This window comes from Acomys minous, assembly GCF_964271855.1.
Source record: "Acomys minous genome assembly, chromosome: 13".
Classification (NCBI taxonomy): Eukaryota; Metazoa; Chordata; class Mammalia; order Rodentia; family Muridae; genus Acomys; species Acomys minous.
In genome coordinates this window covers 9,015,477-9,028,547 of record NC_140495.1, presented here as the reverse complement: position 1 = coordinate 9,028,547, position 13,071 = coordinate 9,015,477, and the positions used below count along the sequence as shown (strand labels likewise).

General features: G+C 38.4%; 1 protein-coding gene across 1 annotated transcript in view; it reads right to left on the bottom strand.

Moving 5' to 3' along the window:
- STT3B (STT3 oligosaccharyltransferase complex catalytic subunit B) overlaps window positions 1-13,071 on the bottom strand; it is a 69,811-nt gene that overhangs the window by 19,975 nt on the left and 36,765 nt on the right. The window contains exons 4-5 of the mRNA XM_084754236.1: window positions 6,724-6,789; window positions 4,472-4,571 (exon numbers count right to left, since the gene is read on the bottom strand). Coding sequence (XP_084610362.1) covers window positions 4,472-4,571; window positions 6,724-6,789 — 166 coding nt within the window. The remainder of the gene's footprint in view (window positions 1-4,471; window positions 4,572-6,723; window positions 6,790-13,071) is intronic.

Here is a 13,071-nt window from a genome sequence, read left to right as displayed (position 1 = left end):
GTTTCTTGAATTTGTAAAATAGCACATGTATCTAAATATCTTAATTTAAATCTCATTTGCAAATTTACATTTTAAAACATAAAAGGTAGAAAACTAGATTCCACTGAGTAGAAAGGCATGAAGAAATTAGATTCTTAAAAAATAAACACCTCTATCCACTGTAAAAAATAAAAGCATCCCCCCCAAGAGTATATGACAGCACCTTATATCTATGGTAATCAGGACATTTTAAAAACAGAAAATCCTAAGGATCAATCCTATCTAGCTTTTAAGTTTGGTAAAGTCAGAAGAACACTAAGAGCCACAACACATGTAACTAATACTTGTGACAGTGGTAGGGGAGGCTTATGCAGGCAGGAGTTTCAACAGTGGCATAAAAGGCGCACTGTTCTTAGAGGACCTCAGTAACAAAACGCTGTAGTACCAATTCTTTCTACAGCTCCTCTAGGAACTGTTACCAAACCTCTACTCCACCTAATCCAACTTTCTATCCATCCACACTAATCCATTTCTTAACGCTTTACATTCCTTCAAAGAAGTGAGCTCTAAGAAACCGCACAACCCACTGATACCATATATCAATCATTACATCATAAACTGCTACCACACTGCCATCCTGTGGAAGCACAGTTCCTAGCATTCATTACTGCAGACCATGCTTTGGGAGTATTAGAAAAATGCCCCCCCCCCAGGCAATTGGACTTATATGCATGATTTACTTTTACCCAAGGAAAATGTTGATTAGAGACAGAAATCTATAGAAACCCTATTTCTTGTTTCCCCTCAAAATACTTGAATCTCAAGGGCATGGCAGTGAATTTGTGGCCAGTTGCAAAGTTGGAATCCAGCTCCACTATCTTAAGTGCTGATGGAGCTCTTGCCTTTCTGACTTCAATACCTCACTGATGAGCCATTATAACCCAGCAGCAGTCTCTATGCCATCTTTTATTCTGGAGTACCAAAGCATGCATGTGGAGGTCAGAGGACAGCCTTCCTCCTTGAGACAGGGCCTCTCCTGGCTACTGTATAACCCAGAGCTTGAATTATGGAGTTACCATGTCTGCTTCACATGGGTTCCAGCCAGGCTCTCACATGGGGCTATCTCCTTTCTTCTGCTCACTTTCCTCAAATTTTAAGTTACTACAGAACAGTCTGTGAACACACAAATCCATTAACATTAATCCACCATGAAGCGCTGCCAGCCGTTCTGAGTTACTGTACCTCTTGGGCAGTGTTTAATGGGAATGTCTAACAAAGTATCCCTTTTTTGTCAGACAAGACGCAGGAGAGGAAGACCTTAGAATCAAATCTGTTTGACGTGATTGTTAACAAACACTATTAAAAGTTTGTAAGAATGTTGAAAATTTACTTAATAAAGTCACCTTGCTACTTTGTGACCATTTCAGTTACTGAGAGTTTTGGTAAATATTCAGGGTAAAGAATGGTAAGAAGCAGTAACAGCAGCAGAGGATAGAAAATAGGTTCTTCTGAGTGCCAGGGAAATCCTGATTAGTTTCAAAGGCACAGATTGAAAACTGCTTCCCAACGACACTGCTCACAGCGACTAGGTAGACCATGCCACTGAAACAGACATTTTACAATGTAAAAGGCAGCATGGAATGACTTATTCAAAATACTTGAGCAGAGACAATCACACTTTCAAATGGAAAAATAATTCTTCTGCTACTACCTAATAGGAAATTAAGGCTAAGAATCTAGAGGAGATACATCCAGATTTCAAATTCTAGTTCTGGACTGGAGAGATGGCTCAGCAGTTAAGAACACTGGCTTGTCTTCCAATTCCCAGCACACATGGTGCCTTACAACTGTCTCTTAACTCCAGTTCAGGGGATCTGATGCCCTCTTCGCCTTAGCAGGCACCAAGGCATGTACACGGTACAGACATACATGTAGACAAAACAAACACAAAATAAAATTAAAAATTAAAAATAAGTTTAAAACTCTAGTTTTGTCTTGGAGAAGCAATTCTTTAGTTCTGACAAGTGTTACTGAGATAGCAGCAGAGCACAAGATTATAAGCACTCTGTGTGTGTGAGCACTGTAAAGGAGAAGATGGAATATATACAGCTTTTCTTTTCTATTGAGTCAAAGTCCTGGAACTTGCTATGTAGACCAGGCTGGCCTTGACTCAGAGATCTGCCTGCCTCTGAGTCCAGATTGCTGGGATTAAAGGTGTGCGTGCACCCATCATGCTTGGCTAATTGTACTGTAAAAGAATGAGATACAGTAGCCCAAACACTCCTGCAGCTATACAATACCTGATATGTATCAAAACTACAACAGACAAGTATCAGTAAACATAATTTACAAATGAAGCAAACTATTTATTCCACTATAAATCATTTAGGACTTTCCTTTTCTTTTTGTTTAGAGAAGGTCGCAATTCTTTAGGCCAGGCTAGCCTGAAATTCACTGCGAGCAAGGCTGATATCAAACTCTGGGAAATCCTCCTGTCTCAGCCTCCAAAGTGTTTGATTTTAAGTGAACAGAACATCAGCTCTTAGCAGAAAACAGGCTCTGAGACAGACTTAAGCATCCTACATTAAGTCTCCTAACTTCTACACAGAAGTGCAATTCCAAGACTGACAGCACCAAAGCTGTTTTTCCACTTTTGTTTGTAGATATGAAAAATTTTTGTCTTTACTAACAGAAGGCTTTTAATCAAACAAAGATTTCTGTCAAATCACATTAAGAAAGACCTTTGCGCTGCATATTTTGAGTCTTAAGACAGAAAGATACTGATAGACTATTCTTTGTAAAATCAACGATATAATGCTGAGGGAACCCCCCCAAATCCCTAAAATATCTACTTAATAAAACCTAGCCTACGAAAAGGTAGCCTTGAGCCTGTCCCAAATGATGCCCATTGGCTGCCCCCTGGAAAGTACTTTGGTAAACAAATGAAAACCTAAGACAAAGCTCAGGATGGTTGCTGGCCCTGTTCAGACACCATGAAGGTAAAACTCAAAACAGATCGTCAAAAGGATCAATCTAGGAAACACGGAAATCACTTTAAGCTTTTATAAACAACCCAAGCCTGCAAATAATGTATCTAGTTTACAGGATGCAAAAGCTATCTCCTATCTCGCCAAATCTTTACCTGCCACAAAAACAAACAAACAAACAAAACCACCACCACAACAAAACACAACCCACATCTTTTTATTAATTCCAATAGCTTGGATCAAAACCACCAAAATTACCACGATAGTAACTAAGCAATTTAAAGAAATATAATTAGAATATTGCACTAGGGATATTAAAGTATTATCCTAAATATTATATGGCAGTAAAAACTTAACCCTGTTAGACAGTCAGAATATGGAGTGTCAGAGTAAGTGGTACAAGCGTGTGTTATCTAAGAGAACTTTCAAAGCTGCTGAGAGCCACTGACCACTATCCCATGGTTTGGCTGCCCTCTACCTAGTACATAAGTTTGGGGTAATTTCTGCTACTGATCCTGTGAGTTGGTTACTATAATATAAGCTATTTTTAAATTAGCAACGCTTTCTTACATATCAAATCTGGCTTTGAACGTGCCATCCTCCTACATCTTAGTACTGAGGCTGCAAGCATATACCACCATGCATGATTTTTAACTAATAAGTTTTACCAATGTCCTGTTACCTACAGAACAAATTAACTCAAATAGCCATTGTGTTACTTTAATATTTTGCATATCTCATAAATTTCAAAAGCAACCAATGTGCTACTTTAATATTTTGCATATCTCATAAATTTCAAAAGCAAAAATAACTTTCAAAAGTACAAAATTATTATTTTTAAAATAATTTACTTATTTTATGTGCATTGGTGTTTTGAATGCAGGTATGTTTGTGTGAGGGTGTCAGATTTTGGAGCTGCAGATGGCTATGAGCTGCTATGTGAATGCTGGGAATTGAATCCAGGTCGTCTCGAAGAGTAGTCAGTGCTCTTACCTACTGAGCCATCTCTCCAGTCCCCAGAAATTAATTACTTTAAGTCATTTACACACTTAGCTGATGTGTATCACTGAGAAAACTAATCCTACATCATATGTTTAACTTTGACATTTTACATCCATTAACTTTAATGTAAGTGAAATTCTTGTGTTAAAGCAGTACAAGTTTTACATCTCTGCTCTTCTGCAGTTTCCTTAACTAACCACATCCCCACATGGGATGTCCTGCTACATAATACTCCTACCCACTGCTCCTTCCCTAAGACCTTGGAATAGGCCAGCTCATTAATAAACTCAGTATGAGTACAGGTAATACAGAAACAATCACAAAAAATTAACTATTTTTACCTGTTGTACTTTTTCTACTTGTTTTTGCTTATTTGTGATAGGGTCTCATGCAGTCAACACAAAAGGCAAGTTAAACATAAAAAATGATTACGTCTTGATGGACAATACTGAGCAAAGAGTTTGTTTACTAAGAATGAACAATGTGCAGGTGGAGCCACTCACCTATGTAGACTCTCTTGCTGTACCTCTGCATCAGGAGCAGCACAAACACATGGAGAGGGATGAGGTTGATGATAAACACATAACCTCCCCACGCAGAGACCTGTGGGAAAAGAGAGGCTCAGACACATTGCTTCTGTCTCTCACTTCCTAAAACAGGTGTGTCTCATTTGTAATGACAACCTAAACATGAGGAAACATAACACTAGAATCTTTAGCAATTCTCCTAGGTAGCAATGTATAACAGTTCTTTTTTTTTTTTTTTAAACTGATAGGTAAAAGTACATGATAGCATAAATCTAGTAAGCTCGTCTAAAATCACTGGAGGACAGCTCAAGTTAAATCTGATTTAGTAGAAAGGCTAAGTATATCACTGGTAGAAAATAGGCTGTCTTGGAGACAAGTATAGGTAATACATTTTTAGAATAAAACCAGCTTTTATTTCATCTATTTATCATGATCTGTTTACTGAAAGAAAGTTCATGAGCTTAAGAATGATGAATTCTGACACTGGTCAATAATGACTCAAGTAAAGAAGCCCTCACGTAGCCGGACGTGGTGGCGCATGCCTGTAATCCCAGCACTCGGGAGGCAGAGGCAGGTGGATCACTGTGAGTTCGAGGCCAGCCTGGTCTACAAAGTGAGTCCAGGACAGCCAAGGCTACACAGAGAAACCCTGTCTCGTAAAACCAAAAGCAATCAAACAAACAAGAAGCACTCACATTCCCTGGCCACACTATGGGGTTCCTGAAAGTGCTGGCTGGCTGCAGCCTTAAGCTGGATTACAAGGGAGATCATATATATATATAATGTATTCATATTTTTAAAATCAGAATAACCATGGACACTCAAGTCTAAATAAATATTTTTAAAAGCCTGTGTTCATTCTCAACTACTACAGTGGACTGACTTTACATCTGCTTAAAACAGACAAGAAGCTCTTTCAGGATTACAGCTCATTAGCATGTTCTAATTTAGGAGATTAAAGATTCATTGGCTATCAAGTCAACTTATGAGGACATATGTTAGCAAATAAAAATATTCCAAAGTAACTTCTAAGAACCTACCATCAGTTCATAATATACATTTAAAAACCTGTTTACTACTTAATCACATGCACCCCAGCTCCTGCCCCTGCCTGACCAAAATTTCAATGTCACCCTGAGTTTATATCAAGCTCCTGGATAGTCCTAGCATTGAAAGTGACCTGCTTGACAAGGCACAGGTACACAACACATACATACCTGGCATTAACCACTTTATAAGGACTACAGAAAACTGATGCATATTTATTCTATGGGATTGGTGTAACAATTAGTTTAAATTAATAATTTTCATACCAACAACTACACAGGCTACTGGGTGACAAGGCAGAAATATAAAACAGTAATATTGAGCCCGAACCCTGAAAATTCTATTTTAAAAAATTGAGATAGTTATGGGTTAACACAGAGTACAAAAGCACTACTTGGGTAATGACTCTAAGGAGTTTGGGAATTCTGAAAGTGCAGCCAGATCAATATGCCACCTCATCGCTGTCCACTTACAAACAGAAAAAGTAAAAGCAATCTGAACCAGAGTCTTGTGTTTTAAAGTCACCTTGCTCATCCTTTGCATGGTCTTTCACTCCAGGTTTTATATATACCAGAGAACTTTTTCACTACTTTAAGGAATCCTCCTTTTTCCTTCTGTTTTCTCCTGCAATCCTCCCTTGGGAGGGCTTTTTCACTAAGATTTTCCCCCATGTGCCCTTATTTCCCTGGCCTCCCCACCAAGTGATAAATAGATGATGTGTATGTACTATTACAACATGATTATGCGATCATTAAACAGTCAATTCCAATAAAGGAAAGCTATTTTTTAGTGAAAAAAATTTAATTATACGAGTGTTAAATAGAAGCTAACTTATGGTTCAGTGCTCTATATTTGACAGGTAAAAGTTCCTTGGTTTTGTTTTTATTTTAGTTTGAAAACATTTTACTTGTCCATAAAATTAAAAAAAAAAATTAAACTCAATCCCAATGTCATTTAAAAGTTAAATTTGTTTAGAAGTTTAATGTTATTGGTTTACTGCATTTGAGGACTGAATACTGGCCCTTCTCAACAACACACACGTCTCTCTAGCAGCAGGATAGAAATAAAGATGAGGACAGCAATGCAAAGTACACACCAAGCAGTGGGGAACAGTGGGCAAGAAAGGCGCAGACCACACTGCCCAGAGCCCTCAGAGCATGAGCCCAGCACATGGATCTTACCATGTAGAAATACGACAAGCAGCAGCACATCGTCCAAAACACAGATCCGGTTTTCACAGACTTTACCTAAAACAACAAAAGCAAATCCCATTGTAAAAACGTAAAAGGACTGAGGCCTTCCTATCCCGAATGTACTTTAACAACACTGAACAGGACACATTTTTTTCTTTTTTGGTTTGTTTTTAGTTAAAATGAGCTAATAATATGGAACAAATTACTGTTTCCATTTTCTGCCATGAAATGGTTAATATCAACCAACTGGAGCCTTAAATAAGTATGTTCAGCATACCGACATTTTCATATGGCTGATCGGGTAGACCTTTATGTTTCTTTATCCGAATACATGATCATATATATGATCCTAAGCTTCCATTTTTAAAAATTTACTGCTACAGTAAGAAAGTTTTAGATACCATCATCAATATTTTTAAATGTATATTATTGAATTATCTTCCCAGAAGCCCAATATATAAGTAAAACTCGCAACAGTCTATATTAGAAAGACTGTACAAAGTTCAAACAATCCTGTCTTAAAGTAGTAATTTCCAAATGAGTTTATCTGTTACCTAAAAAAGCAAACTATTAGCATCTTCAAAATAACCAACATAGACCTAAACATACAGCAAAGTGCCATCTTTAAGATGGATACCTAAGAAAAGACAGGAACAGTTCCTATTGCAAAGAATTTTATATTTAAAGAGTTTTTTTCTATCTCTTCATGCTAAGAGACATGTTCGACAAATCTAATTTCTAGGAATTCTTTACTTTAAAAAAAACAACAGGTTTTATTAATCCAGTACAGTTAATTCCAGATGATATCTAGACTTTGGTACAAAGTATAAAAAAAGAAAACAACAGAAGGAAGCAAGGGGGTGGTGGAGTAAAGAAAAAATTTCTAGCTCAATAAGAACAGGGAAAAACGTTTACTAAAATGGTAGACATTTAAAAAGCAAGAAAACACGTCCTTTGGCCAATCTGAGATAATCCATCTGAAGGGTGATCACAAAAAGACTGCAGAAGGAGCTGGAGTAAATTGTCATTACAAAATCTGTAGAGCTAGAAAGACTAAACTAATACAAATGTCCCATTAGGAAGAACTAGTAGCAGATATTAGGAGATGGTGAATGAATGTTCAGAATCTTCTCCGAGAAGGGAAACTGAAAAGTGCCTGGAGAATACAATGGGCAAGAAGGCAGAGGAAAAGCCCAGGACCATCCTGTGAGGCAATTGTACAACACAACATAACGGCAGCCGTGGAGCAGACAGACAGAACGGTCCCTACAGAACTTGGCAGAGGGAAGCACCTAAGGTTAGGTGTCTTGGCAGAGTGCTGGAGCAGCAGGGGGTGTAGGATCTGCAAGGGGTGTAGGTGGTCGACTGTGCCACCAGGATCTGGCCTTTCCGTAACTAGGACTCCTGTGCACTCTTGACAACCTTCTACCTCCACCTGATACCCACAAGCCACAGCCACCAGTTTTCATCCCTCACCTGCCCAAGCCCCAGGGTGTTCTGCTTCAAACTGGCTCTGTCTGCCAAGACACTGTCATCAATGGGCTAAATGAACCTAAAACTACCATGGGTCCTCAACATCTTCCATGCCATACTTTTTTGGGAACTGCCACCATCTCTACAGTACAAAGCTCTAGTCTACCTTATTACCTATATATCATAGTTAATATTCTTATTTATACATGTTTAACTTCCTGTGACTATTTCTTTGTACTGACAGCACCCAGATTGCTATACCTATGATAAGAACACTACAGTGTATGTTACAGCCATCAAATACATTATTCCATAGACTTGTTTTCCTTCTGAGATAGGGCAAGGTCTTACAGAGCCCAGTCTCAGCCTCAGTTTGCTAAATAACTGAGACTATCCTTAAACTCCTAGTCCTGATTCTACTGTCCAACTGCTGGGACTGCAGGTGAGTCACCATACCATTTGCTTAACTTTCCTCAGCTGTAAAGCCAAATGGACTGTCAAGGAGGAGAATTCAAAAATATTCATCAGTGTTAACCAAACAAAAAAAAAACAAAACAACCCCCCCAAAAAACCCCCACAAAATTTTGCTAAGCTTATGCTGATACATAATTAAGTCATTCTTCAACTGAGGGGATAAGGAGTTTCAGTTAAAGTGCAGTATGAGCTCATAGGGTGCAGTCAGGTACGAGCACCCAACAGTCCTGACGATACAGACCCCAAATGCCAACAGTAAGGAGAAGCGTGGGCCACGGTAAACGACAAGAAGCTTTAGAAGTGACAGGATATACACAGAACCTTGCAGACACGATACAAGGCTTCCTGCAAACAGTCCATAGTGGACCTAGCAGTGGCAACCCAGGTGGAGGGGAGCGAAACTTAAAACTACGTAACTGCAAGACACAATCTAGAGAAGACAGTAAGGAGAAAGTGACCTGTACTATATTTAAGATGTAAAGGGCTAGAGAGATGGCTCGGTAGTTACTGCATTGAGTGGTTCCCAGCACACATGGACGCTCACAATCATTTGTACCTTTTACCTCTAGATGATCTGACAGCCTCTTCTGGCCTTTGTGGGTACATATCCATAGATACAATGTCCCCCCCCCCACGCAGGCATGCGGGTCAGACTTACAAGGCATCATAGTAAAAGTGGCTCAGCATGGGGGAGGGAAAGGAATATGCCATAGAAATGATAACAGTATGGTGTGACCGAGGTGAATAGCATGCAATAAGTTCTAAGAAAGCAAAACTAGACTAAGAGACTACCTGAAAGAACATCAAGGTTTCAAAGAGGCAAACCTTGAGGGACTGTAGTAGGGGGAGAGAACAGAACATCACCTCCACTATTTCAAAGGACCCAGAGGGGTTCTACTGGGTGAGGAAGGCTGTGCAGGCTTTTAAGCACAGATAGAAAGGACAGGTAAGAGAAGATCCAGAAGTCCTTCACTGGGTTCTAGTTTAGGATAGATGTGGATGGGCAGAAGTGGCAAAGTTCGAGACCAAATCTGCATTTCAGGGTGCACTACTGGATCTGGTGGAAAGGAGAAAACACCAATTTCCTACGGAGGCTCATAGTGGCCCATGTGGGGATGTGGTTTTATAATTTGGCCTATCGAATGTTTGGTGGAAATAATGTGGCAGGCTCTATATCCATAAGCACTTTCAGAACTGCTTCACTAGCTGAAAAGTTGAAAGAACTAAGGTTGAAACAAAAACTTAAGATGTTAAGAGCAAGTTTCAAGACCAACTAGAAGCCACTCCAGTAGAAACAGAGAGACAATGCTATAAAAGTTAAGCCACAACCAGATTGAGAAATGTTTAATAGTCATGAGATTATAAAATTATTCACTGGATTCTCAGCTATATGCCATTAAATGTGGTTGTGTGCGCGCAAGCCCTGGCTTTGATCCCAGCACTAGAAATCACTTTTTTTTTTTAAAGCTAACTGAAATGGAGTCTTTTATCAGAGTTAAAAAACTATGATATGAGCCATGTCTGGCTATGGAGATGTGAACCTTCAAAGATTATTCACTGAGGGCACAGACAAAGGAAAGACCAGAACTAACACAGTTTAAAACAATTTCAGGACTTGGGAGGATAGCTCAATGGTAGTGTGCTTACGTAGCACATGTGAGGCTCTAGGTTCAATTCCCTCTCCTCCCCCCAATACAGACTATTGCATAAAATAAGCATTTCAGTGTACATGAAACCAATCAAATGGACAAACTCAGAACCAAGGTCTCATGTCCTCAAAGCTCGCCCCTTCTTTTCATTTGGTTTGGCTGCAGACTCAGAAGCAGTAAGAATGGCAAATGGCTTTGCCAGCTAAAAGCAAACTCTGAACATTTGAGGCCATCTACCACTCTTGTCACCCAAAGTTACAGACTAGTCAGGAACCTGTGACATGATCCTGGAATGTAAAGGCCATAGAGACAATCTGAGATAAGGTCACTGTAAAACACAGAATTGCCAGCTTTAATTCAGGCCTAACAATCCAACATAACTGAGAAAAAGTAAACAAAACCCAAAGTTATAGCACTACCTACAATGCTACCTCCACCAAGTGTCAGGTATGGCCACAGGAACAGGGAAGAATGACCCATGTTTGGGGAGAAAAGAGAGCAGTCAACAGAAACTAGAACAGAATGGACCAAGGTGCTGGATTTAGAGGGCACAGACTTTAGTGAGTTTGTAAACACTTTTAATTCCAGCACTCGGGAGGCAGAGGCAGGCAGATCTCTGAGTCTGAGGCCAAACTGGTCTACAGAGTAGGAAATTCAAGGCTACACAGAGAACCCCTGTCTCGAAAAACCAAAAAAGTGTTAGAATAGGAAGCTTCAGTAATCAATCAAAATATGTACATTTTTGTAAAAAACAAACAAACAAACAAACCTAGAAGCAACTAGAAATTTGAATGTAAATGAACAAGAAAAAATCATCAAAAAGAATATCTAATCCAAACAGCACACAAAAAAACCCCAAAAAGAGACTATGAAGAGATAGGGTAGGCACCCATTTTTAAATGACAACTTTTCAAGTTTTATGGTAAATAATGTACAGAGCCATGAACCGCAATAAGCCACTAAGTATAGTAAGTAAAAGAAAAAGAAAACCAAATTAGACAATGGTTAAAAGGACTGAAAGATAAAGACAAAAAAAAAAATCTGAAAGAGAAAAAGGGAAAATGTATATGGGAACCAACGCTTATAGCTGACCTCTTCTCAAAAAAGCAAAGCACCAACCCTATGAAAGAAACTATCATAAAAACATGAAGGCAGGCTGCTGAGTGTGCCAGGGGCAGAAGAATAAGGAGATCAAGGCCAGCCCCAGCCATCTAGGAAATTTAAGGCCAGCCTGAGCTCGCTCAGACCCATCAGAACAGAAGAAGAGCAATCAATTGTAAATGTGTGTGTGTGTATGCAGCATATGCATACAAATACACAATTATTATTTGGATTTTTAGAGTGTTGACACATATGCACATATACATATATGACAACAATGGCTTAAAAGAAAAGCAGTGGAGGTGTATTGAAGCTACATTGCTAAAACACACTAGAATTATCTTAGTAATAACCTGAGGCAGACTGTCCTAAGCTCAAGATGTACAATGTATTTTCTACACTAACCACTACAAATATTTTCTTAAAAATTCAAACTGTTGAAATTAAAAATACACATTAGCAGTTAGAAAGATACTATATTACACATACAAATCAAATCACAGAAACAGCAGTGTAAAGTGTGAATGCAGTACACACTCTAATCAAAAGGCAGAGTTGGTAAGGACAGAGGAGCAAGATGCAATTTAGCAGTCTTTTAGAGATGAACTGTTTGAATTTAAAGTTTCTCCAGGGTCCAGTAATCTTTTTCTGAATGAAAAGAAATCAATATAATTGGGAGAGAGGATTATAAAAAAGTTAGACAAATCTCAGTCAGGCTAATCAACTGAAGAGGGAGAATACAAAATACTAAAAGAGGAAATAAGATACATCACTACAGACAATACAGAAATTATTAACTTGTGCCAACAAATCAGACAACTGAAATAAAATAAAAATGAAGAGAAAAATCAGATCAGAACGATGACATTAAAAAAAAAAAAAAACAAAAAACCAAAACTGATTCAGCAATTAAAAATCTTCCAAAGTCCAAATTCAATGTTACATAAGAATCAATGGCAATCTCATAGAAATCGTTTCAGAACATGAAGAAAACATTCCCTAGCTCATTTGAGAAGCCATTTGCAAAGCTGATATTAAATTCAGACAAAAACAATCCAAGTAAAGTATCAGCCAGTATTTTTTACCAATGTAGATAATACAAAATGTATATAATACAAACACAGCAATATGTACAATGTTGTGCACTTTTAGCAAATATTTCTCACAAGGCAAAATCATTTTAACACCTGAAAGTACACTAGCCCAATGATCCCCTGCAGGGGTAATTCTGAACCTTGGGGAACATTTGGAAATGTCTGGAGACACTTTTGGTTGTCATAACAGGAAGACCTACAAAGTATGTAGAGGTAAACAGTGTATTATATACAAGACATGACACAGCAAAAGATTACTCTAACCGGAGCTGGAGAGATGGCTCAGAGGTTAAGAGCACTAGCTGCTCTTCCAAAGGTCCTGAGTTCAATTCCCCCTCTTCTGGCCTGCATTTTATGTGCAGACAGAACACTGTTTACATAGTAAGTGAATAAATCTTAAAAAATGACATGACTAAGTAGAAAAATTCAAGGAATCAAAACAAGCTACTGAAACCACTAAGTGAACAGATACATAAGGTACAAAAGCAGTTAACACCTAATATTTAAATAAATACACAATATCTCTTCAACACAGTACATATATT